This window comes from Diadema antillarum, unplaced genomic scaffold (assembly GCF_040938485.1).
Source record: "Diadema antillarum isolate AM-2024a unplaced genomic scaffold, OU_Dant_1.0 seq00000461_RagTag, whole genome shotgun sequence".
In the NCBI taxonomy this organism is placed as follows: domain Eukaryota; kingdom Metazoa; phylum Echinodermata; class Echinoidea; order Diadematoida; family Diadematidae; genus Diadema; species Diadema antillarum.
Window position 1 is genome coordinate 1007759 of NW_027271432.1, and position 25288 is coordinate 1033046.

At 39.4% G+C, this 25288-nt stretch overlaps 1 protein-coding gene across 1 annotated transcript in view; it reads left to right on the forward strand.

The window, feature by feature from the left end:
- Nucleotides 1–25288, forward strand: part of LOC139733134 (ubiquitin carboxyl-terminal hydrolase 34-like) — a 118785-nt gene that overhangs the window by 420 nt on the left and 93077 nt on the right. Inside the window, 1 exon segment of the mRNA XM_071643975.1 lies at nucleotides 14296–14371. Coding sequence (XP_071500076.1) covers nucleotides 14296–14371 — 76 coding nt within the window.

The window sequence follows — 25288 nt, forward strand, 5'->3', positions numbered from 1 at the left end:
AGCCCCGGAGACGGCGCCGCAAGGCGCGGTCCTGGCGGCTACCTCGCAGCTGAGCGGGAGCAAAAATCACGAATAACTCCATTGGCATTGCCACATTCACGGCGACTTCACAAATAAAGCACTGCTAAATTTCCATCATAAACACAGTGACAATAAAAAATGAAATATACATTACCTTGTCGACTTGGTTTTTCTCACCCATTTATCTAGAAACTGCAAAATTTTCTACATTTTTTAGGAGTAATAAGCGGCCTGCCCTAGTGCAACAGTAGTGGAGAGACTTGCTGCTATATCCATTAGTAGGCATTACGCTAACTGCGACCAGCCCCAACACGCAGTGTTGGGGCTGCGCATTGTAGCAGACATGATCATGACAGGCGAAGTATAGCGCCTAAAAATCAATATGAAATCGCAAAAATTCTGCAATATGAAGACTTACAGGTGAAGATGTAATGTTGAAGACTGACTGCGTTCAACTTTTGGTTCTGGCAATAGTCCTTTTCTGCTCGGTTTGATGAGTTAAATGCGACTCGGTCGAGAGGAACTCGGGAGAACTACATCTTATACAGTCAATGGATTTGAGATTTGTGCGCATGCGCTGGCCGTCAAGTCGTGTAGCTTTGTGGCAAGGCCTTATCATACTGTTGGCAAACCCTCTCGCTGTATATTGCGTTGCTTTCTGGGTGGGTGCGCGCGCGCAGGCCTTGTCAGAAGGCTAAACGCATTGCGACTCCGCCAGCACATGAATATTTACGTGCGCAGTGTACTGCATACTGATTTCGAAAATGGTGAATGGGATGGGGAGCTAGGACTACGGACCCGTATATGGCCGTGAAAAAAACGTTTTTTCAAGATCATTGGACCAGTGTGAACAAGAACAAGGTGAACGAAGGGTATTAATTAGATAAGAATCTTATGTATACTATAAAAGTACGTTTTTTCCTCGTGATATTCGAAACTTACGGAGGTGCGAAAATCTGTGACAGACTGTGTATGTTTTTCAAGCTTACCGATATAGCACTCTATTGACTCAGGACGCTCCCACAGTGTGTAACTGTATACGGAGCGTCCCGGGGTTAGCATTACACATGCTGTCAATGCACTGCACTGCATGCATGCTGTGCGCGCGCCTGGGAGCTGTGCGAGTGATTGTGAGTTTCAGTGAGCATCGGTGAGCTGAAGATATTCGAGTTATAAGACAACATTTTCTGCATCATAAGCAATGAAATGCATCAAACAGTCGCCGAAATTAATCATTTAGGTTTAATCGACCCATGTAAGTATTCCTAGTAGTTTTTGTTGAAAAATTTAGGAAATATAGCGCCGAAACGGCACCGTTTTGTACAATTCCTCGATCTGAATGCGAAAACGTCACAGCCCCAACGCTGCACGTTTGGGCTCCGCAGTTATAGCCTGACATGGTCTGACATGCGTTGTGTTTCAACGTTGTGTACCGGGTAAACGACCGTCACTATTGACGGCAAAATCACATAAAATACCTTTTATTTTGTATGATTTTAAGAGTAATATAATTTTTAACACTCACCTACAGTGTATTTTCCTAATGGTTCAGTTGAATTCGACGTTTTGTTGGTATCCAGACCTTATTGTTGAATTTTTCGGAGTAGATTGTGCGGTGGCATCTTTTCCTTCGAGAGCTTCACAAAATCAACAAACTACCACGCATGCGCAACCGGAAGTGGTTGCGTTTTACATACGCCCGTGCGCCCGTGCATTTTATGTGTTACGTAAAGCTTATCTATAGGCCTACCTTGTTCATCACGCGCGCCGGCAATGATTTGACCTTTTTTAGTCGGGGTCATCCGACTATCTCATCACTTCCGCCCCGACTACCTACGTTGTAGTAGAGAGTGAATGCCATTCAAATAACTCGCAGATGAGGAGTGAAGCAATAAGGACGTTTACAGACCTGATTTTAGCCACAGATTTCGGTGAGTTTTTGACCTAATTAAACAAAAAATCGCATACTGATTATTGAATGATTATCATAGATTACGACAATTCCTTACATTTTAGTTTTCTACGATTAATAAAGATATTCATGAAGGAAACGCACACCCACCGCTGAAAAATATCAACGTCTGCGAAGGAATAGACGTGCAGCCGCTGTCGCCTCGCGACAGCGGCTGCGTGTAGTTAATTCAGGTCCTACTTGATGAATGGTTGTTGGCTGATTCTCTGCCTTTTAACCCGTTCCTTCCGCAGTTCTCTGAGTGCCTTTAATTGCCCCCAAACGAGATTCTTTTCGCTCGTCGACAGAGAGGCACACAGGTTGGTAATCCAGCTGTGTGAAGGCAGTCAAGCGGTTGATTGTGTCCCACTTTCTACGGTCAAGTACATGTGCCCGTGAACAATGGAAATATCGATCGGGTGCGAGGTATGAATAGAGCGTGCGCTGATGAGCTCTCAGAATCTTTTGTTCTTCACAAAACCAGGTACCTGAATGAGGTGACTGGGGTCAGCGAACCCGCATTTCTAACTGATCTCAGCCTTGATCATTATGTACATGTTCGTACGAGTTTACAGCAGAACAAGCAAAAAACTAAATCAGGAAAAGGTACATAATACTGTAAAACCCCCTTTTTTTAAACAGCAGGAGAACAAATCCTGATAGAATAAACTCTGATCTTTTTATCAAACCCACTTTTCTGAGCATTTTAACACAAAGAAACATGAATTTAGGCCACTGAAGCAGGCACCCTTGTCCTTGTCTTCGTATATCAGTTGCTCCCACGGGAACCTGGTAAACCAGGTTCCCGTAAGGAACGGGTTAACAACAATGCAATGAATGGTTAACATTAATCGAGTGGAGTGAGTAGACTTGGTCTAACATTACATGGGTGGTTGTCAGCCCGACCAGACGCCGTACACGAAGCACGACTGCTAGCGACTTCTGTTGTCTAAAGTGGTGTGATAGAATCTATATATGCAAAATGAAATAATCTAGTAGGTCCTATAAGTACTGTGTACTGTAACACATATAGATCGCAGCATGAAATTTTCGTGAATTGGAGCTGACGGCCTTTTTTGTGGCATAAAATTTTTCTCGAACTACAACTGGCATTCAATGCACAGTGTTGACCGAAAGATCGGTCTGTATCTTGTCGTCGGGGATATGTTCCGCGGAGACTGCGTCTGGCTTCATGGATCCCCTCCTATATCCCCTCCTATATACTGTCTCAGAATTCGGACACGCGCTGTGCGCGTTCAATGTCAATACATGCATACAACTGAAGGCCACTGAAAAATGAGCACGCGCCATTGTACCTTGTTGGTGCAAGGTTGCATCGGGGACGTTGCGGCACCCGTTCTTGTCCGAATTCTGGTGCCTTGGCTCTTGCATTCAGCCCCTGTACATTTAATCACTGCATTGGCACACAGGGAGATTTTGTTTTTCTTTTGTGTTTTTGAGGATACCATCACACTCTGAGCTTGCGAATAAGCGAAAAATCTCGCAACAAAACGGCGTAACTTTTCAATTTTTAGCACTTTTTCAGCGACCCTGATTCTTGGTACGGGACCTATTTCGCGAGAGTTGTGGAAACGTTGTGGTGATTCTGCGTTTTTGATGGCAAAATTTGGGATTTTAGATGGATTTTTGGAGGTGACTCAGGCACTTTCCTGTGGTAAACAAGTGTGCCAGTATGTGAAACGATGTGATATACTGTACGTGTGTTGTGACAGTAGACTTTGCTGGCTTGTGATAAGTGATAAGTGTCCGTATTCTGGAGGCCCGCCAAAAACTGGGGGTTTTACTCTAGATTTTAGAAAGGCAGTGACCAGTGTAGCCTACACAGCCACACCCGTGTACATGTGTGTCTCCATCCAGCCACACGCATGCCAAGTGGCCAAGTGAACAATGACAGACTGTGTTCTGTCTCAGAGGAATGCCATTATCCAGTTAAAGTGTATCACCTGAGATGCCATAATATTGGAGCTTGATGCGAAGTCATTGGTGGGACACTCTATTGTGCATCATGGGTGATCTTTCACAATATATTAACAGCTGCAGCACTACGTTTATATTTCTGTTTGTGTGGTAACTATTACAAATTCACAATTTTGAGTTCTCTGATGAAACCGAGTCAGTATGTTTTGTGGACGTGATTGTATGTGTATGCACTTTGCACGGACCATTGTAAATTGTAATGAGAATCAATGTGTATACATTGTATAGACCAATTTGAGCGACTGCTCATGGAAGTGTGCCCTCTTAAGGTGACGCCATAACTGGGGGGCATCCAGGCCTGGCCGGCAAGCGCCGTACGTGCGTGGCGAGGGTGCCAGCGGCAGCCAGTGCTTTTACCACCCGGCGCCAGGTGGCCAGCTGTCTCTGGCAGCGATCGACGCGTCTGGCTTTGTGACAACTGCATTTTTTTCGCCCACTAAATTGTAAAATTTGCGGTCCAACAGTGATTAGCGAAATTCGTGAAAATTAAACAACTTATACCGGGTATGAGCGAATGGCCATGGGTAGATGACATACTGCACTGTAGCCAAAACTTGAATTTCAAGGTGAATATCGGTATGATCCTTGAGTGTTTGTACATGTAGACTTTATTTCTATGGCGATGACTTGGATACTCCCTTTTAAGCCCCATATATTCAAATTTGTGTAAGAGAATGAAAACCGCTGGGGTGAACTATGGCTAGGCGCAGGCAGACATCTTGCGAGTAAGCCTAGACTGTTGAGAAGTTAACTGATATGATTAAATACAAATAGTGAATCAGAATCTTCAGCTAGATATGGCGCCATAAATTGCAACTTATCGGTTAACTTAAGCTTTTTAGGCTTTACTCGGGCCAGCTTGGTAGAATCTGTCTAACGTTAGATCTTGTCTAGAATTCTAGGCAAGAGTCCAGACTAGACCTATTGACTTCTGGAACCCTACATCCAAGATACCCTATATAATTTTCGGTTGTCGCTAACTTCAGGCAAGCCTAACTGTATAAGTAAACCAAACGGAATACAGATCTAGGCATTCCTATACCGTATAAACTAAATTCAGGTCGCCTGATGTTAACAACCAAAACTTCTACTGTTTTAGGTTTAAGTAACATTGCATAACATCGCGCTAACGCCTAATATTATAATCTACAAAAGTGATTTTAAGATTAAACTTTTTTAATATGATTGTGAAGTGGATGTTTGCCTCCATCCATGGTTTGATATTTATAAGTATCAATATCAAAATTCAAATTCACAGTTTCCTTCAGGCCAAAATTGAATAGGCATGCTATGGTCAATGCAATGCTGAACATTTTAGAAGTGAAAACAATATAAGAATTAAATGCATCTTGAAACATTTATTTGCCTGTAGTGCAGGCTGTAAACTGTTTGTCATAATAATATGATATAGCCAGGAAGTGTATTTAAACTTTGGAAAGTAGTGCACCAAGCATAAAAAACCCCAGTGAATTATCAAAATCTTTGAACTTGTCTTCTAAAATGAACAACATATTTCACAAATATGCAGTGATAACCTAATTAGATAGAAGATCTAGTAGGCGTAGGCCTAACTTTCAAAATCTGTGCATTTTATACCGTTGTATTTCACTTGTCTCTAATTGTTTATTCATCATGCGTCAGTGGTGAATGAATTTCACACACTGCTATGCAGCTTCCATTTCCGTTTTTTTCTGTTATTTGTGCACCCAACAACTGCTCAATATATTTTCCTGATCCTTCCTTTGAAGTTTTCATTGTAGATCAATATGTATGAATCACTAAATTTGCCCAAAAGAAAGGCATTAAAAGCCGCTGAAAGACTTTTGCACAGTGAGTAAACAATCACAATATTAGCGCGGCGGCCGCCGGCGCAGTGGCGGTGGCCGGCTGACTATGCGCGATGGGTGCGCTAGGCTGCTGAGCTGACTGAAACGCCAGTGCAACTCGCTTGGTAGCTAGCTTGCTGGAAGCCCCCCGGCTTTGGCGACCAATATAGCTCCGCTAGCGGCGGTAGGTGTACAGGTCATCGAAATCGAATCGGTCTATAGCATTACTGTGGCATTCATGTATGTACACACACACACACACAAAACACACAGCATGCACACCCGATCCAGCTTCGTGCCATGAATGTCATGTGACGGTGTTGCGTGTTTGGAGAAATTCAAATATGCCTGAGCCCCTATGCACGAAAATTACCATGGACCCTTGCATATGAAGCCATGCCTAAAACGTTTGCTGCAGTCCAAAAATAATGGTCAGGGGTGATTTCGAGGCATTATACCCAGTCCCAGACATGGAGCTAGCAAAAAACTAATCGCACCATCAGATTCAGCATATCTATCCCTACTTGCATTCCACACGCTGGTTCAAGTACCTAAGCAGATGCTGAGATATGAGGATATAGATGTGATTCTAACAATGTTTACATCAACTTACTGTCAGAGTCATTTATGAGCGTCTAATAGAATATGGAGAAAAACTTCTTCTTTCATAATATGATACCAAATTTGTTAGGATTAGTTAGTGGCCATAAAGGCGAAGTCAGTCACAAAATTGCATGTCAAAATGAGCACACCCGGTGTTTTTATTGTGCCCCATGGGATTTGCGTGATATCAGATAGGGCACATATTTGTCTTTATGTTGGCAGGGCACGATCCAACACCCTAATATGATACTGGTACTTACATTGTATATACTTTGCACAACATGTAATCACCAATAAGTGTGTGTATATCCCAAATGCAAAGTGCATGCATATTCTCTGAAAGATAACCCAGGACACGTTTGTACTGTGTGCGTACGGCGTATGTGCGGGCCGTTGAAATCAGAATTGATCAACACTGGGGCCTTTATGTTGGCCGTTTTGGATTGGAAGCAAGCTCTACCTCGAGAAAACATGCAGACCGACGTTTGTGACAAGACCAGAAAAAAATTTGAGAAAAGACATTGAGAATTAAGGAGTATCCCTTCAAAGGAAAAAAAAGGTCATCTAGAATGTAAGAAAAAGTAGGTTATTTTCATCATATTGATGCATGATGGTGTGTTATGTGCATCACACTGTGTGTTGATGTGGCAGTATCCAGCTGGCCACTCTGGCTTTGGATACATTCAAATGTGTGGCTGTATACACTGCCTTGAACAAATATTGGCATCGTCCTTTTGTAATTTTGGTAATAAAAAGACAACTCCCGAGGTCTGTTTGCATAGTTACAGTATTTTATCTGACCGGTACAAATCCACATTTTTAGTACAACGAGTACCGGTACTTGTTCTCCAATGAGGTAATGAACGTAGTCAGTGTCAGGAGTGTGTTGTTACCTCCGCCAAGGGAGGAGGTTATGTTTTCGTTACCGTTGGTTTGTTAGTTTGTCCGTGTGCAAAATAACTCAAAAAGTAGTTTACAGATTGGGATGAAACTTGCAGGAAAGGTTGAAATGTGGGGGAATTTATGAAGAATTTTTGATATTTTGGCAGGTAGGGTCAATGAACTTGGTAGTTCAGGCTGCGCGTATTTGAGGTAATTGCATGTGCGCACTGAAGTTCGTGCCCTAGTTTCTGCTAGGGCGAGGCGCGCCATGCAGCTGAGGGTTTATGATGTAACAAAGGCTTCTATATTGGGAAATCGGGCGACTTTCAGCACACTATACACACTTTCAGCATGCCTATGGGTGGAAATCACTGATATCTCTATGGAAGAACAAGATCAGTGATCATGGTGATGGAAATAAGCTGCATGCTTGGCGGAGGTCTGCGCTCTCAGAGTGCTTCTCTAGTTTGTGATTGTGATCGCACGGCAAGTACAGCACACACATACTATGTACTAGTACTTACACAGCATGCACATGTGATCCAGCTTCGCGCCGCGAATGCCACATGATGGCGATGTATGTTAAATTTACATACATTTGCATGCATGAGCCTATTTTCACGGACATTACCATTAACCCTTGCATACAGAGCCATGCCTAAAGCATTTGCTTCATCACAAAAATATTGTTATGGGGAGATTTCAAGCTTTTGGTCACTTGAAGATGTGGTGCTAACAAAAAACTGTGCACCGTCCGATTCTGCATCTAATCCAAAACTACTTTCGTGCTCCTGCTGGTTGATGTAACAAAGTGCTGAGATGCCAATTTCTGGGGATAAATGTGATTCTATCGATGTTTAATCAATTCATTGTTGGAATTCTGTGGGGGGGGGGGGGGGGGGCATAGCCAGAGTTTAGATTTTTAACAACAAAACTGTCATCAGGATATTTAGATAACGTTATCTGTTCTCTTCTCCCTTTCTCATTTTGCTCTCTTGCTTAAAAATTGCTTTTCTAAACTTTTCCCCTTTGCAAAAATTTGTTTCATTCTTGTGCTATCAAGAGGACATAAACACTGAAGAAGTATTTGTGTTATGGCAGTGTACAAGTTAGCGTATAACAGATACTTTGAATCCATTTAACAGTAAGTTGCAAAGTCATATCTAATAGATTTCCTACTCCTCTATGGTATAACTTACAATTCTTCTGACAATTTTCTGGAGTAAACATTTGCTGAGAAATCATTGAATTCCACTTTGCATGATGATACACCATCATATGCAATATTTAGTGTTCACCCTGAACTCCTAAAATTTATACAAGATTGCGAGGCAACTCCACTCCTTGATAATAAGTCTGTCCTTAATCAATTTTGTTGATGGGTTAACGTAAGAACTGTTTGAGATATCCAAATGAAACTTGGCATATATATGTATGATTATTATCAATGGGGTAAAAGGTCAAAGGTCAAGTAAAAATGCTATTTTTAGATTTGATGGTTTCCATTAGATTTCCATTGATGGTTTCAAAAAGAATCTCAAGACATATATTTTCAATTTAAATTGACAATATTGTATACCTGTATGTATAGTATGTATACGTATAATAGGCCTATTGTTTGTTGGTTTATTGTCTTTTTTCTGTGATACTGTTGTAACGTGACACAATATGTACTCTGTTTTATAGCGCCTTGAGTATCTTTTTTTAGGTAGAAATGTGCGCTTTATAAAAGTCTCACTGTTATTATTATTATTTTCACTTTTTCTCCATTTCTTGAAAATGGCTCAATAAATCTTCATGAAACTTTAGTACATAAAGTTTGTATGCATGAACTGCCTGCCATGATCATCTTGGGAATGTTTGGGTCAAGGGTCAAAGGTCAGGATAAGATGCTTACATTTTACTAGTAAATGCTGAAATTTCACCACTTTCTCTTTGCCTTGGAAATTGCTCAGTACGCACACTTAATTCAACAAGTAACCTGGTATACAAATGTACATAACTGCGCAATGACTTTAGAGGGAAAGATTTAGGCCATGTGGTCAAAGGTCAAGTGAAAATGTTCAAATGTCACAATTTTTCCCATACTTTGAAAACTGCTCAAAGTATTGTGAAAATTGGATATCACCAGAAATTTGCAGAAATTGAATCTTTGATATGTTTTCTACATCTACACTAAATTTCACAGCATAAGACTCAGTTTTTCCTATCGAAAATGGAATTTTAAACACCCTATGTTGGATCGCACTTGTCAGTTTCGATCTTATTTCGAACGCCGCGCTAATATGCTCAGTGTTGCTACGGCGCGGCGTCTCGCGTGTGATTGGCTAGTGCTTTGCACACATTTACATACAAATATTTAGTTCGGCTTTTGGAAATACGTACGTCTCGCAGCGTGTCGGAAATGTTTTGTTCACGCGTGCATGCTCCATTGTTGTTGCTACAATAGATACCAGCACGCTCGCTCTGTACTGAATGCTCTTTGTTTGGCTTTCTATTCGAGCTTTTCTACCGTAATGTTCGACAACGGAAGTGAAACAAAAAGTGAACAGCAATACTAGGCATCACTAACTTCCAACGTGAAAATAGATACGATAGGGAACATGGTTTGAATGTATCAAAGTTACAAATTGCCACACAAATCGTGCAACATACAATCGAAAATTCACTTGTCAATTATTGTGCTTGTAGTAAATACGACAGCAGGTTGACTCAAAAGACAGCAGAAGAGAGGAAATGAACGGTCATGAATGACCAATAAGTCAAAATTGCACCAAACTAAGTAAAGTCGTGTTTGTTTGTTTGTTTGTTTGTTTATATACCGTGATTTGAAAAGATGCATACAAAATAATGCGCCACCCGCTCCTGTGACGTGTACACACAGGCGTAGCGTGAGGATGCCATTGGGTAATACGTGCAGCATACACACGTAACCAGCAAGCTTGCAATAATCGTAACCGCCATCTTGAAAGACCTATTGGTAAACAAACCTGAACAAAACGCATTATGTATTCGGCTCAATACGCTGAGTTCTGAGGAAGCTGCCCGGGAAATTTGGCTCTCTCAGAGAGCCAATCAGAAGCTGTTGTGGTTGCTAGAGGCGGAGCTTAATCTCGATTGGCACCATCGTACGGATGGGTGATTCTCACCTCGCATCGCCCCTCAGCATTGTCTTCGAGCAAGAGGTGAATCTTCAAAGCCCGGTTTCTCGCAATTTTGTCAAGCTAACAATTCAAAAAGTGCATCATATTTCACTTTATATGACCGCTTATGGTGCCGGAGAGTACAAGTTTGTTATATCAATGTAAAGCTTAGGAAATGGGCATTGTGATTCAACGAAAAAAATGAATTTTCACAATTTCTGACTTTTGCCTGAAACCGTTGTCGCCGGTCACAAATGATTTGTCACACAGCACTAGAAAAATATATTATGAGAAATTCAATGAAAATCTCTATGAAAAAGGAAGCTAATGTCATATATTGCCATCACACTCTCACCAAATTACATTGTAGGTGAAAATATGTGGCATGGACTTGATATCAGGTAGCATCTTTCGATGGACTTTGGTGGACATTGCGATGGATTGCAAAGAGGGAACTGTAAAACCAGAAACTTTCTCGAATTTCCCAAAAAGACAAGATTCACAGAAGTAAAAAGTGTTTGTCTACATAGTGTATTGAATGCCAGAGTTTCATGCCGTGGAAAAAGGCCTTTGGCTCCAATTCACAAAAGTTTCATGCCGCAGTAGTGTTCCTGGGTTTTCAGTAAGCCCCAACAAGTGAGAGGGATGTAGGAAGAGATGTGATAACAATGTGAATGTTCATTGCTTAGTGATGTGCTGCAGTGTGAATGGCAACAAATAAATGAGCATTTTCCACAGTGCACATGCAGGCTGGAACAAGGTGCATTTGAAGTTCAGTGTGTCTGCAGCAGTCATGGACCATGCATCCATCACTGATGCATTCAGCCTTCCTGGGTTCTCAGTGGAATGAGAAGAGGGTACCCTTGTACTAGTCATTTCACAAATGGGGTGTGTATGGCTGAACATGAATCCCACGAGATGTCCCCTGCTGAGCATGTGATGACATACAGTGTATGGTGTGTGTGTTTGTGTTTGCCTGTGTGTGTGCACTCACGCACTTGTGCATTTTGTTTGCGTGCATGTGTGTACACGAATGTACAATGTACTGTATGTGTGCACATGTTTATTGATGTGTGGCCATATATGCATTATATGTGTGTGTGTTTGTGTGTGTGTGATTACCAATACAATTTGTGTCTCATCATAGAATGGGTGCATTTGTGCATTTGTGCAACACAGCCTTTGCTCAGAGAAAAGAAACTTCTTTATGAGGATACAAGTAGTGTACATGTATGTACAAGATGTCTACAAATCGCAACATACATTGTTACACCTGCGCTTTGTGCAACTGTGTCTGTTAAAATCAGTAAAGAGCATGAACTTGAGTATGCACTTGAATTTTTAAGATTCAATTCCATAACTGATAGCATCATGTTTTAATGTCACAATTGTCACTGAATCTATTGTCACAACAATAGATTCAGAGAAGCTCTGCATTTTTAACACAAATGGATTTTTTTATGTGTGTGAAATGTGATATGAAGCAAAACAGGAATTCTTATGCTTCCGCCACATGAGGATTGTCTCATTGTTGACCAATTCTCCCTGTTGCATATAGGCCCTAAATATAAAAACATTTCTTTGCCAGCCGTTTGATCAAGTGTATTACAAATTGTAAGTGCTTTATGCAACCATGCACAACACGCATGTAGGTCAAGCAGGGTTACACTTTCGGTACAAGTATTCACATGTGCACTTCCGGTAATGCTGAGTTACTGTCAGCAGGTGCGGTTAGAGCGTATACATTGTATGCCATAATGGGATCTAATTTGTCCCTTCTCATCATGATTAAAACATTGTCACTTCACAATAGAAATGCATTTTCAGAGCTAAAAGCTTGATATTTCTTTTCTCAGCATGTAACAGTTGCTGAGAAAATTGACAACACTATGGTAGTTTGGAGATAGAGATACATTGTACATGTAGTGTTCCATGTTCTTTGTGTACGATCTAGAATATACAGCTTGCGCTGTGCACCAGCACAGCTTTGTCAACACAGTGCTTTGGAAATTACTGGTAGATAGCGCTGCATCATTTGACTTTTTACAATAAGTTTGATTACTGTATACGCCATATATTTCGAGAGTCTAAATTTTCATAAATCAGGAATTCCCGACGATTTTGCAAGTGGTTGAATTCGCGATTTTGGAGTCCTGTACTGAACAGAGAAATGTACATGCGCACGTCACATTCACATCAGAATCAGAGTCAATATTTTTGTGTGTCTTTAATTTCGCGAATAGCATCTGACTTGCGAAATTTGCGAAAATAAAAACTTCGCGAAATATTCGGTGCATACACTATTACAGTATGCGATGGAGAAAACTGAATTGTAGCTAACTAAAGGAACTGCAGTGTGCCTTTAAGCCTAGCTCACACCTTTGCGTTTCGAGCTTGCGTTCAGCTGCGTATTGCCCGAACGCAGTCTAACGCAGCCCAACGCAGCACTACGCAATGAAACGAGCTAATACGAGGTTAATACGCAGACTAACGCAGAGGCTTTGCGATCTAGCTCGCTAGTTTGAAATTTTTTCAAACATCCGCAACTGAACGCAAGATCAAAATCCATACGAGCTAAGACGAGGGACAACCAGCTAATGCGAGCAAGGACGAGCAAGGGCGAGCGACAACGAGCTGCTTAACGCAGGCCAACGCAGCTTTACTTCGAACTGCGTTTCACTGCGTATGGTTACGATACCTGCTCGCTTCACCTCGACTTACCTCGCTTTAGTTCGCGTTACCTCGCTTTACCTCGCATCACCTCACTCTACTCCTAGTACTCTGCTCGCATTAGCAAGGACCGTTGCGGATGTAACTCGCTTCATTGCGAATCTAGCTCGTCCGTCGCTCGCTCCCCCTCGTTCATCCTCGCCTTACCTCGTTCCTCCTCGATCCTGTTCGATGCTGCTCGCTTTAGGCTTAGCTCGCTATGACTGCGTATACATCTGTTCATACAAAATCTAGTCAGATTTAATCAAAATTCACTTAGTTGACTAAGAAACACAATATTATGCAAAGGTGTGAGCTGGGCTTTATTGACAGACACTGTGTACCGGTATACAATGTACACATGTTGTACATTGTAAAGAGCATTTTTCAACACCAATATTGGTCCTTCACATTCCATATTTGCTATGATTTATACAGTATATACTACAGTAGGACCTCGATTATCCGGCCACGTCGGGACTGGTGGACGTCCGCATTATTGATTTGGCTGGATAAGAGAGATATGCTTTATAAATACAACACTTTCTAACATATCATGCTAGGGGTATACACATGTGGCACATGTTATTACCAATTGACTAACAGCATGATTATCAGTATGGCATTGCCTTTTTCATACATCATAAATTGATATGGAAATAAGATAAGAAATTAGTAAAATATCCCTTCATGTATTGTTTGTTTGATTGATATTGACCAATAACGAGATCACTAAGCCACTTGTCGAATACTACTGCATTGTCCTATAACCACTCCAGTGCATTCAGTGCCAGTGACAAGCGTGGCACCAGTCGTTGACATGGTCTGACAAACTGACTTCAAAGTTATAGTCCGCTACAATGATTGGAATATGTCCTGTCGTATATTTGCACAATAATGGTTGAGCGTGTGTTTGTTTTGAGTGAGATTTGCACTGAAAATACATGAAAACATTTTTTTAAAAGTCAGCCAGTCGACATCCGGATAACAGAGAATCCACATAATTGAAAGCCGGATAATCAAGGTCCTATCGTATATGATTATGAACAAAGTGTTTTAATAATTCATAGCTTTGCTTTTTAATCTGCAGTTTTTCCAGTATCGAAAGAACCCAGCATACTCCAATTTTCATGCTGTAGTATCATTTTTTTGCCCCAACCAGGTACTCAAGAAAAGATTGATTTACAGAAAGAACATGTATGGATCCTGTACAACTACACACAGGCCTTCCTTCACAGGTATGTACAGTGTTACAATGTGCATCAAACACTTCATTATCATCTACAATACACTATCCTCTGTTCATTCATGTTGATAGAGGTTGATTCATAAAGTGGAATGATACATGTACTTCACTGTGCAATATCTATTGGTGTGCAGCTCACACATGTACTGAACATGCATCAAAAAGAAAAGTCAAATGTATAGCAAATTGTTGTTCCTTTGATTAAAGGAAATGTTAGAAATGCCTTATACATGGTATCTTATGGCTGTGATGTTGTCGTGTGACATTCAGGCTTGCACAATCTTGGCCTTTTTTCTCTGGCAGATAATTGTCAGTAGCACTTTCACGCACATGTATGTGCATGTACAGGTGTACTTTTCAAATAAGATTCAATAATTATATGGATGTTCTTTGTTATTGTGAATATTGCATTTAAACCACCAACAGCAGCAACAGCAGAGATGCCTAGGTCAGAGAGCAGCTAGGTGTGAGATTTTGCGACTGTGGCACTTGAGGGAGTATTAAAAAGTGATGGGGCCGTGAGAGGGGATGGGGTGCCTCCCCTCCCAATGGAGCAATTGTATACCATTTTTAAACTGTAAATCATGCAATCTGGTGTGTATAGTGTACATTAATGTAATATTTTGACTTATTCTGATTTAAAAGAAAAGAAAAAATTCCCAGTGTGTGGCTTGTTTGGTGGTTGGAAATTCACGTTTTGGGTTCATTTGTTTTTCTGTGAGGCGTGAGAAAAATCTTGTCAGGCGTTTGAGCTTGAAAACGACCCCTGAGGAATGAGTCTCATGCCTTGTACTTGAGACTTGGTATGTCTGCTATAGGGGTGGTAGTATTCTGGACATACTGAACTGCAGTGAACTCTACATAAGTTAAAGGACAAGTCAACCTTCATATGTGGATTGAGTGAATGCATCAATATTAGTAGAACACATCAGTGAAAGTTTTGGGAAAATCGGACAAGCGTTTCAAAAGTTATGAATTTTTAAAGTATCTTTGCAAACACTGGTGGATAAGAGGTATGGAACGCCATTAAGGAAACAATACAAAATTCATTTCACTCCAGCCAATATTCATTTCACTTTTAACAAATACATTTCACTCACAAACATTGATTTTACTTTTTATAAAAATACATTTCACTTTTCACAATAATACATTTCACTTTTAAATTAAATTCATTTCACTTTTCACAAAAATACATTTCACTTTTGCATTAAACTTCATCTCACTTTTCACAAAAATACATTTCACTTTTGAATTAAAATTCATTTCACTTTTCACAAAAATACATTTCACTTATACATAAAGATTCATTTCACTTTTCATAAAAATACATTTCACTTTTAGATACAAATTCATTTCACTCTTCACAAAAATACATTTCACGTTGGCGTACCATATCACTCAGACGAAACCATTTCACTGCGCTAAAACCATTTCACTCTGATAAAACCATTTCACTCTGATGAAACCATTTCACTCTGATACAAAAAAATACGTTCCTCTTTTTTCCCGGCCAAAAGGTGGCGCCAATCTGAGAGGAGTCACAGTGCCATGGCACTTTGTTAGCGCTGAGCTGAGGTGGATAGCCGGCCAGCTGGCCGGCTGGCTATGCATGCAGTACCTAGATTTACTGAGTAGCCAGTCAGTCGGCAAGCCCGAAAAAACCCGTCTAGAATATCCAAGTCCTCGCACGCGAGTTAACCCCGCAAGTCATAGAGAGCGCGATTGGAGAATCGTTTTGAAATGCTCATATCTTGGTCACTGAATTACGTTTTCACATGATTTTTCTTTTATTTGATAGGTAAAGGTTAAAACTTGGATGCTATCTTGTTGATTTTTCCAAGAACGACATGAAAGATTATCAACTTCGTGGCTAACTAATTGCAGATGTTCCGGAAATAATGGATACAGATATTCTTCTAAAATTCTCCTAAAAGTCTTCTTTTTCATCGTGGGGCACCAACAAAAGTTATATCATGTAAAAGGAAATTTATTCAGCTTTAAGATGATACCTAAAAGTGTAATGTGATGATTTGTAGATGGGTCAGCAGCCAGCTGATATCATAGGGATGCCATTCCTTTTTTTTCTCGGCACGAAATCGCGAAGTACTGTACTGTCCCACATATAGAAATTGACGTGTGTCCTCGATGCCTTTGTACGTGTGTGTCTAACTGTATGAGCGACCCCAGCGTAAATACAAGTGGTCAGTTTCGAGCGTCTAGCTGTGATATACTGTACTTGTGTCTGTCATTAGACATTACGTACTAATTAATAGTCTACAGCCTCTTGCTGGGCCTCTCTCTCTCTCTCTCTCCCCCTCTTTTTTTGATTATATGTCTTGTTCTTGTTATTCATAATACAATGTATGTTTGTTTTGTTTGCTTTTGTCCACCCTTCTGATTTCGTCAACACGAAGTGTCTGATTCTCGGTTTCATTCTGCCATCAATCATTCACATCACTCTCTCTCAATTCAAAGCATCCTAAGCATCCACTCAAATACATTATAACCACTACTTATACCGTTCACTCCACTAAAGTGAACACAGTTACATTATATCGAAATTCCGCTTACATTATCCATTTTTTTTTACATGCTTGGTTATAACAACATTTTGATATAACAAAAGAAAGCTGTTGATCCCAAGGACTTCACTACATTACTTCACTCTATTACTATAGGCCTACCTAACATTTTGATATAACAAAAGAAAGCTGTTGATCCCAAGGACTTCACTACATTACTTCACTCTATTACTATAGGCCTACCTAACTAGGCAGAGAAATTTACATACATTATTGCACGTGCCATTCTCATCAATTAATAAAATACCTTTTTTTCCATTAATAACAACAGAGAAAGGAGCACAATCCACAAGTTTTTTTTCTTTATAAATGTATATACATCTCCATATATATATATATATATATATATTTATTTATTTATTTATTACATGTAAGTGTTGAAAGAACTACATCGCAGTTAAGTTTCAAGGTATCCACCAATCTTCATGACAATGTATCACACACATAACAAAAAAATAATAATACCTAAAGTAAGAGCTGCATAAGCAGTCTACAGTTTTATCTACTTTTTAGCAGTATAGTCAAATGCAGTTTTAGATCATTTTTTCTTTTTTATTTATAACTCTCATTTATTTATTCATCCATTTATTAATTATTCTTGATTTATTTTTTGGTGGTGGTATTGGACTCAGTCTCCAGCCAAGTGGCATGTAAGAGACCTGCAAAAGGTACAACTGTCAGCGGTCTTGTGAGTACATGTAGGAACGCGAGTAGGATCAGTCTGTCTTGACTACAACAGTGATGTACAGTGAACATTTCCAAAAAAAAAATTCTTCTGGTGAAGCTCAGTAATAAGACAAGAGCAAATGAATGTACCAGGTAGTTTGAACAATTGCAGAGCTACATTGTATGGAGCAGATCTGTACAAATAAAATGCCGGCAAATTTTGACACTGGCAATAAACAAACTACACTGATACCGATGTTGCACAAACATGAAACAGTTGTGAATATGGCTTGAATGTTATGTAAGTGAATAAAATCAAGCAAGACTACCACAAATGTTTTGAGGCAATACTCTGTAAATTACATGCCATCTACACTTTTGGCAAGGTTTCACTCAAATGATACATGTACAGAGATAACTTCATTAATAGTTCAAACTGCATGAATGTTTGAGGGTGTACAAATGCCCCTGAGTACTCTGAAGGCAGGTACACATACATGTATCTACTATAGTATTCACATCGCCAAGGTTTCACACACATGAACAGAGGGTGACAGTAAACTGGCAGCTGCAAGAGCAATTTGAAGGTGTACATGTATACATATGAAGTGTACTTACTGGAAACAAAATGAAACATGTACAAAATATATAAACTTCATCGACAGTCCAAACAGCAGAGAATGTTTTGAAGGTGTCCATATGCCCTTAAATACTTTGAAGGCAAGTACAATGTATCTATTGGTCACACTGCCAATGTTTCAAACACATGAACTGGCAGCTGCATCAACAATTCAGAAGTGTACATACTACATATGAAGCAGGGGCGGATCCAGGAATTCCATAAAGAGTGGACGCGTTTACAAAATTAAAGGGGGGTGCATGCACCCTCCCCCCATTTTTTTCTTTTAATTTCTTTTGTTTAAACAAAAAATAAAGGGGGGCGTGCGCCAGTTGCGGTCCTAACTGGATCCGCCAATGTATGAAGTACACTTACTGGAAACTAAACAGATAAAAAATTTAAAGTAACTTTAAAACATCAATATTACTGGAAATCGAAGCAGACAGATTAGATTTGGCCTTATAGCATCTTGCAAAACATCTATGTGAAGAAATCTTTCATTCCCAACTTTAGCATTGACTGTATATAATCTTATCTGAAATGTCGAAAGGCAAACTAATCATCCCAACATCTCTGTCAACTGAATACACATGTATCAGTACATGTACACAAGCAGTATCATACACATTTAAAATATCCGTGTGTCACTCTCTTCATGGTTATGACTGAGTGAATGATACAAATGTGTATTCGAACCCCTTACCAGTAACAACACTCGACAACCCTGGGGTAGACTACAGGCCAACATGAAACCCCCCAGGTGTTATAAAAATCTGCTCATCTTACCTTTCACAAGGTCCACAATTTTTCTTTATAGGTATCTAATAAGAGCATGCCCGTTCAATGCGAACATGTTCAAAATTTTGGTTGATTTGGAAGAAGTACTAATGTAATGTATCATCTATCTAACTGTTGTGTCAAAATCTTCATCTTCCTTATCCCTTCTTGACCGTTCAATTCCTTTTGGTGACATACCTTGTGTATCTTCCTGATCGAACAGAATTCTTACATCTTTGAAACCTCTTCTGAAATGGGTCACAACCAAAATATTAGCAATAAAACATGCATACATGTACTAACTAAACCTCTTATAGTGCTTCAGTGATGATGTACAAATTAAATTCATACCTTCAACGTCCAGATACTACTTCATACTGTACAATGTACTTGCTTCCATAACATTTATCAAGAATATCATGAAGGATAATATTTAGTTTAATCAGGGCTCATAATTCTGCCATCTGTACAAACTCCAAAGTAATCTAAATGCACATAATCTAACATATACTATCTTGCATAGTTCCACACATTGATGTATCTGTAATGGTCGAACTTCACATTTACTACAACAACCGTGCTTTTCAAAGAATATACATGTACATCCTCTTTACTAAAAATGTTACCGTAAAGATGAATGAAGTTGATATACAGTAACATACTGTAATATGTTACAATTGCATATCAACTTCATTCTTCCTTTGTATCATATCACATATTTAGCACCTTTCTGAGGTAGGTTATCATGATCACATACTGCTCTAGGTTTTTCAATGAAATGAAAAAGTTGACAGGTGTACTAATCAGTTGCTTCTATTCTTGTGAGGAAGTCACTCAGCGCTTGCAAAACAGCAGTGCTCTCCTTGATAAAAATCTGTCAGAGATTGAATGGTACGTGTGCATCCAAGAAAACAAAATACACTATAGAACTGACAGTGTAGATCTCCTCGTTTATGTCATGCAGATTTTCCTGGAGGCCACAGAGAAGAGAATCACCTTAAATATGCATGTTCCATCGGTGTGATGTCAGGTACTGGGGATACCTACATATACAATGTGACACAAATAGAGAAAATTAATCATAGATGATATTATAAACCATTATTCACAATAACAAGTCCGAAAACATTATGTTGGAGTGAACCCCAATTCAAGCAGAGAGAAACTACAGACATGCACTGTACTATGGTAAACATATGAAGAGTCTGTTCGCAAAAAACCGATAAGTCCATTTTTGAAGATTTTCAAGTACGGTCTCTGTCATAAAGTACAAAATAACACCTTTTAAATGAGATATCGGTCACTACATATAAAAGGGCATTTTTGAAATTATGGTCAAAAGAAGCAAAAATTTTCTTAGTATTCTCTTTATTTTTCCTGACCTTTAATCGCAAATATCTCCATTTGGCAAATATGGACTTATCGGTTTTTGCGAACAAACTCTTCATATTATTCTGAGAATAATTGCATTCATTCAGACATCCTCGTAAACTTTATTGTTACAAATTGTAGATGCGGAAGACTAATAATACATCTCTATATTTACCGACAACCTGTATACCAACTTGAAAAATTAAAATAGCCTGGTACTTTATTAGTGTTAACATTGCAGCCGGGTCAACTCTTAAACATGTCATGAAAATTATGTTTACATCAAATACTAGAATCGCTCTTGTGCCTTCTTTCTCCATGCGAAAGAAAAAAACTAATAATAATAATAATATTGAATCTATACTGTTCTTGTTTGTATTAAGTGATGAGTAGGTGCCTAAATCATATAATAATTAACTGCTAAGAGATGAAGACTAAGACCCTGTTTATTATAGACAGCATACACATTGTACACTGTACAATTTTTGTGAATAAGTTGTAAATTCAAATTTACAAATTGCCATCGCCACATACAATTGTAGGCCTACCGCCACCGGCCTACACTGACTCACTGTACACTGGACACAAAGCCATCAGAAATACATACACCCTGGGAGACACTCCCCTTGCATCTGTATCAGATCTCCGGTATCTAGGGTTAACTTTTTCATCCAACCTATCCTGGCAAAGTCACATCAACAACATCACATCCCGGGCCAATCGGATGCTAGGACTAGTCAGCAGAAACCTACGAAAGACCTCGCAAAGGATCCGCCAACAAGCATACTTCTCCCTAGTGAGACCACACCTAGAATACTGCAGCTCAGTCTGGAACCCACATACAAACAAACACATTTCCCAAATAGAAGCCATCCAAAGGCGAGCGGCAAGATTCACCCTCCAGAGGTATTACTGTCCAGACAGTGTCTCTGCCATGATTGAACAGCTTAAATGGGAAAGTCTGGAGAGGAGAAGAAATGCTGCTAGCCTCTTCCTCATGTACAAGATTCAGCACAACATGGCAGCCATCAATGCACAGCACTACACATCACCCATGATTGTTAGCAACACACGACAGTACCATCCAAACAAGTTGCTGGCAATTCCTACCCGAACCCAACTCTATCGGAACTCATTTTTTCCACGTACAGTAACTGCTTGGAATGGGCTTCCTAAAAACGCCCTTGAAGCCACTTCATTGGAGGCCTTTAAGGGAGCTCTTCCACTCAGCATCTAGACTGAGGAACAAGATTTTTACTCGCACCATATATTTTTAATGCACCAACAAGCATGCACTGCAAATGAGCACCTAAGTTCAACTCCTTAGCACTACATCCTGACTTATGGATCCTGCTGAGTATCTTCGTAGAAGTAGAAGTGTACACAACACACGATATCACGAAGTTCCAATTGAGCGAATGAACAACGCTAATTTCAATATATGGGACTGACCCTGCATCTCCGCAGAGATCGTCAACAACGGTGCATTTACGGTCCGAAAAAGTCCCCGTCCGCACTAGATGCGATCACTGCGTAAAGCACGAAGTATTGCCGACCTGATGAACAAAAAGTCACATCAATCCCCTTTTTAGATGGGTCAGCAGCCAGCTATAAACACGGGAATGTTTTGAAAGAGGAAAAATACTATGTCAACTTCGAGATACTAGTAAACGGCAAAAAAATACTCATTTTGAACAGGAAAAAATAGCATGTCGATCACAAGAAGTCAGACATCAAACTTACCCCACAACATCGCTGTTGAAAAGCGTTGTAAAACACACGTTAATCATTCAGCAAGTCAGGCGTAGATTCAATTCTCGATGTAGTATGCATGTAACGGCACGAGCGTGCATGTGAGTGAGGCCGAGGCGAGGACCGTCGACTGCTAGCTCGCCTCGCGTCGCTTCCGCGCCAGCGTAGCGCGCTAAATCTAGGTACTGCATAGCCAGCCGGCCAGCTGGCCGGCCGGCCACTCACCTCAGCTCAGTGCTAAGTGCCATGGCACTGTGACTCCTCTCAGACTGGCGCCACCTTTTGGCCGGGAAAAAAGAGGAACGTATTTTTTTGTATCAGAGTGAAATGGTTTTATCAGAGTGAAATGGTTTTAACAGAGTGAAATGGTTTTAGCGCAGTGAAATGGTTTCGTCTGAGTGATATGGTACGCCAAAGTGAAATGTATTTTTGTGAAGAGTGAAATGAATTTGTATTTAAAAGTGAAATGTATTTTTGTGAAAAGTGAAATGAATCTTTATGTAAAAGTGAAATGTATTTTTGTGAAAAGTGAAATGAATCTTTATGTAAAAGTGAAATGTATTTTTGTGAAAAGTGAAATGAATTTTAATTCAAAAGTGAAATGTATTTTTGTGAAAAGTGAGATGAAGTTTAATTCAAAAGTGAAATGTATTTTTGTGAAAAGTGAAATGAATTCTAATTTAAAAGTGAAATGTATTATTGTGAAAAGTGAAATGTATTTTTATAAAAAGTAAAATCAATGTTTGTGAGTGAAATGTATTTGTTAAAAGTGAAATGAATATTGGCTGGAGTGAAATGAATTTTGTATTGTTTCCTTAATGGCGTTCCATAAAGAGGACTACGTGTGTACTACAGTGTATGATGTCACATGCATAGAATGATATATAAGGAAAATATAAAGAAAATTCAACATATTTTCACTTTTCTTGCATAAAAAGGACACTTGACTCCCCTCTTTCTTTGATATTAATCATGAAAACAAAGTTCAGATTGGCTGAAGTGATCACAGGAAGACTGTTAGAACTGGCTAGTTGTGTTCGCGGTTATGGCTCCGCTGTCTACACTGAACATTGCCTAGTGAAACAGCCATGATCCATGATTTAAACGCAATGACACACACAGACTAAGAGCTTGTATTTCCATGTACTATTCAATCAATATTACTGTACTTGAAGTGGATCACAATTCATGGAAAAAAACCCATGTTTAGTTAACAACATTAAAGGGATCGTATAGTTCTGGTTGAGACCTAATTTCAATTTTTTGGTGAGATAATGAGAAACCTCTTATGAAATATGAAAGAGCATGTAATTCCATGAGGAATTCAACGTCTATTTGATGAAAATTGGTTTTGAAATGGCTGAGATATCCAAAACGGTGCGATTCTAATAACGTGTGGGACCCACACTTTTTTACGATCGCTTTGTTATACTTTGTTTTTTGATGTTTCAGTTATTCCAGACCTGATTTTCATCAAATAAACTTTGAATTCCTCATAGAATGGTATGCTCTGTAATATTTCAGAAGTGTTTTCTTTAAATAGTATCTCGCAAAAAGTTAAAAGCCAAATTCTCATCTCCACCAATACTGTACCATCCCTTTAAAATACAAAAACAAGCCTAAACACTCATTGGGAGACACACAACTTTACATGGAATTACAGCACAAACAAGTAGAAAATCGTCAGAAACCTACAATGTACTATGAGAGTCGAATGAGATATAATCGAATGAGATAATCACTCGCATCGATTTGTTTTGCCTACCATTACTTAGCAATAATAGAGCGTGTATAAGTACATCTACAATGTGTCTGAGCAATTATTGGAAGAAAAATAGAGATGAGTCAGTATATGACAAGACTTACTGATTATATGCAAACTAAATGAATAGATACATCGTACATTGCTGAGAAACTGTGAAAACCAGTTATTAAGTGATGATTGTGTAGTGAAGTGCTACCATATCATCTAAAAAGTGAAACATTTCTTCTTTGTATGTGTTTGGAAACTAGAAATCTACTGTGGATTTTGTACATGAACAGAGCAGAACAAAAGAGCATAGAGTGCCAGACAGCAGGATGTTGCAGAAGACAAAATTTCTGTATTTTAAACATATTTGAATAGGACACTCGAACAGGAGTGTGCAAAATGTATACCTGGTAGTTTTGGGGTATCTGTTTTAATGTTGTGTACATAAGTACACAGCATGTCAAGAGAATATTGGAAGTCTAGTGACTTAGTGAGACTATAAAATCATAGTCTTATTCACATGTAGTGAACTACATGTACCTTGACTCTCCTTGCTGAAATAATATGGGTGCAGTGTACTCCCGTTATGACAAATACGGTTATAACAAAATTCTCATGGCAACAAAGTAAAAAGTCAAGTTCCAAAATTATCATCAAGAGTAATTGTCTCTGTTTGCAGTTTCATTCATCAATAAAACATTTAAAGAGTGTCTAGTGTGCTTAATCCCACTTAAGAACAAAAGCAGGAGTTACATGTAAATGTTTTAGGAAGTTAGGATACTCTCACACCTGATTGGGTCTTTTCATCAACAAATAAACATAGTTATGGCCCCTGCTTCAAATAGGCACTCTGTCGCAAACAGGAATGATTACTTATCTTTTTAAAATACACACTTTACTGAACTGGGCTATAACAAAATTTCAATATAAGAAAAGAAATCATACCGGTCCCAGGAACTTCATAAAATAACGGGAGTTTTAATTTAACCCATTCCTTCCACAATTCTCTGAGTTGTTAAACACCTGTGTGAAAGCAGTCAAGCAGTACATGTTTCCCCTTTCCATGGTCAACTTTATGTGTTGGAGGGAGGGGGGGGGGGGGGGGGCGGACCCCCCCCCCCCCATTGAGCTTTTGTTTCATTGTGGAAGTAGATAGAAATTATGCAATTGGCAAGGACTGTCTTGTAATTCCTGCACCATGCAAAATATGAAAGGAATGTACTATTTCGGTGTACCCATAGTTGGTCTGAGGTCAATTGTCCATTAGTCTCTTGCAAAAATCATGTGGTGTGAACTACCCTCTTTTTTCAGCAATGTTGATGAAACATGGTACACATAATGGCTTCCCACTAGTATAGATGTACAAGTCTAACTTTCTATCAGAGTTCT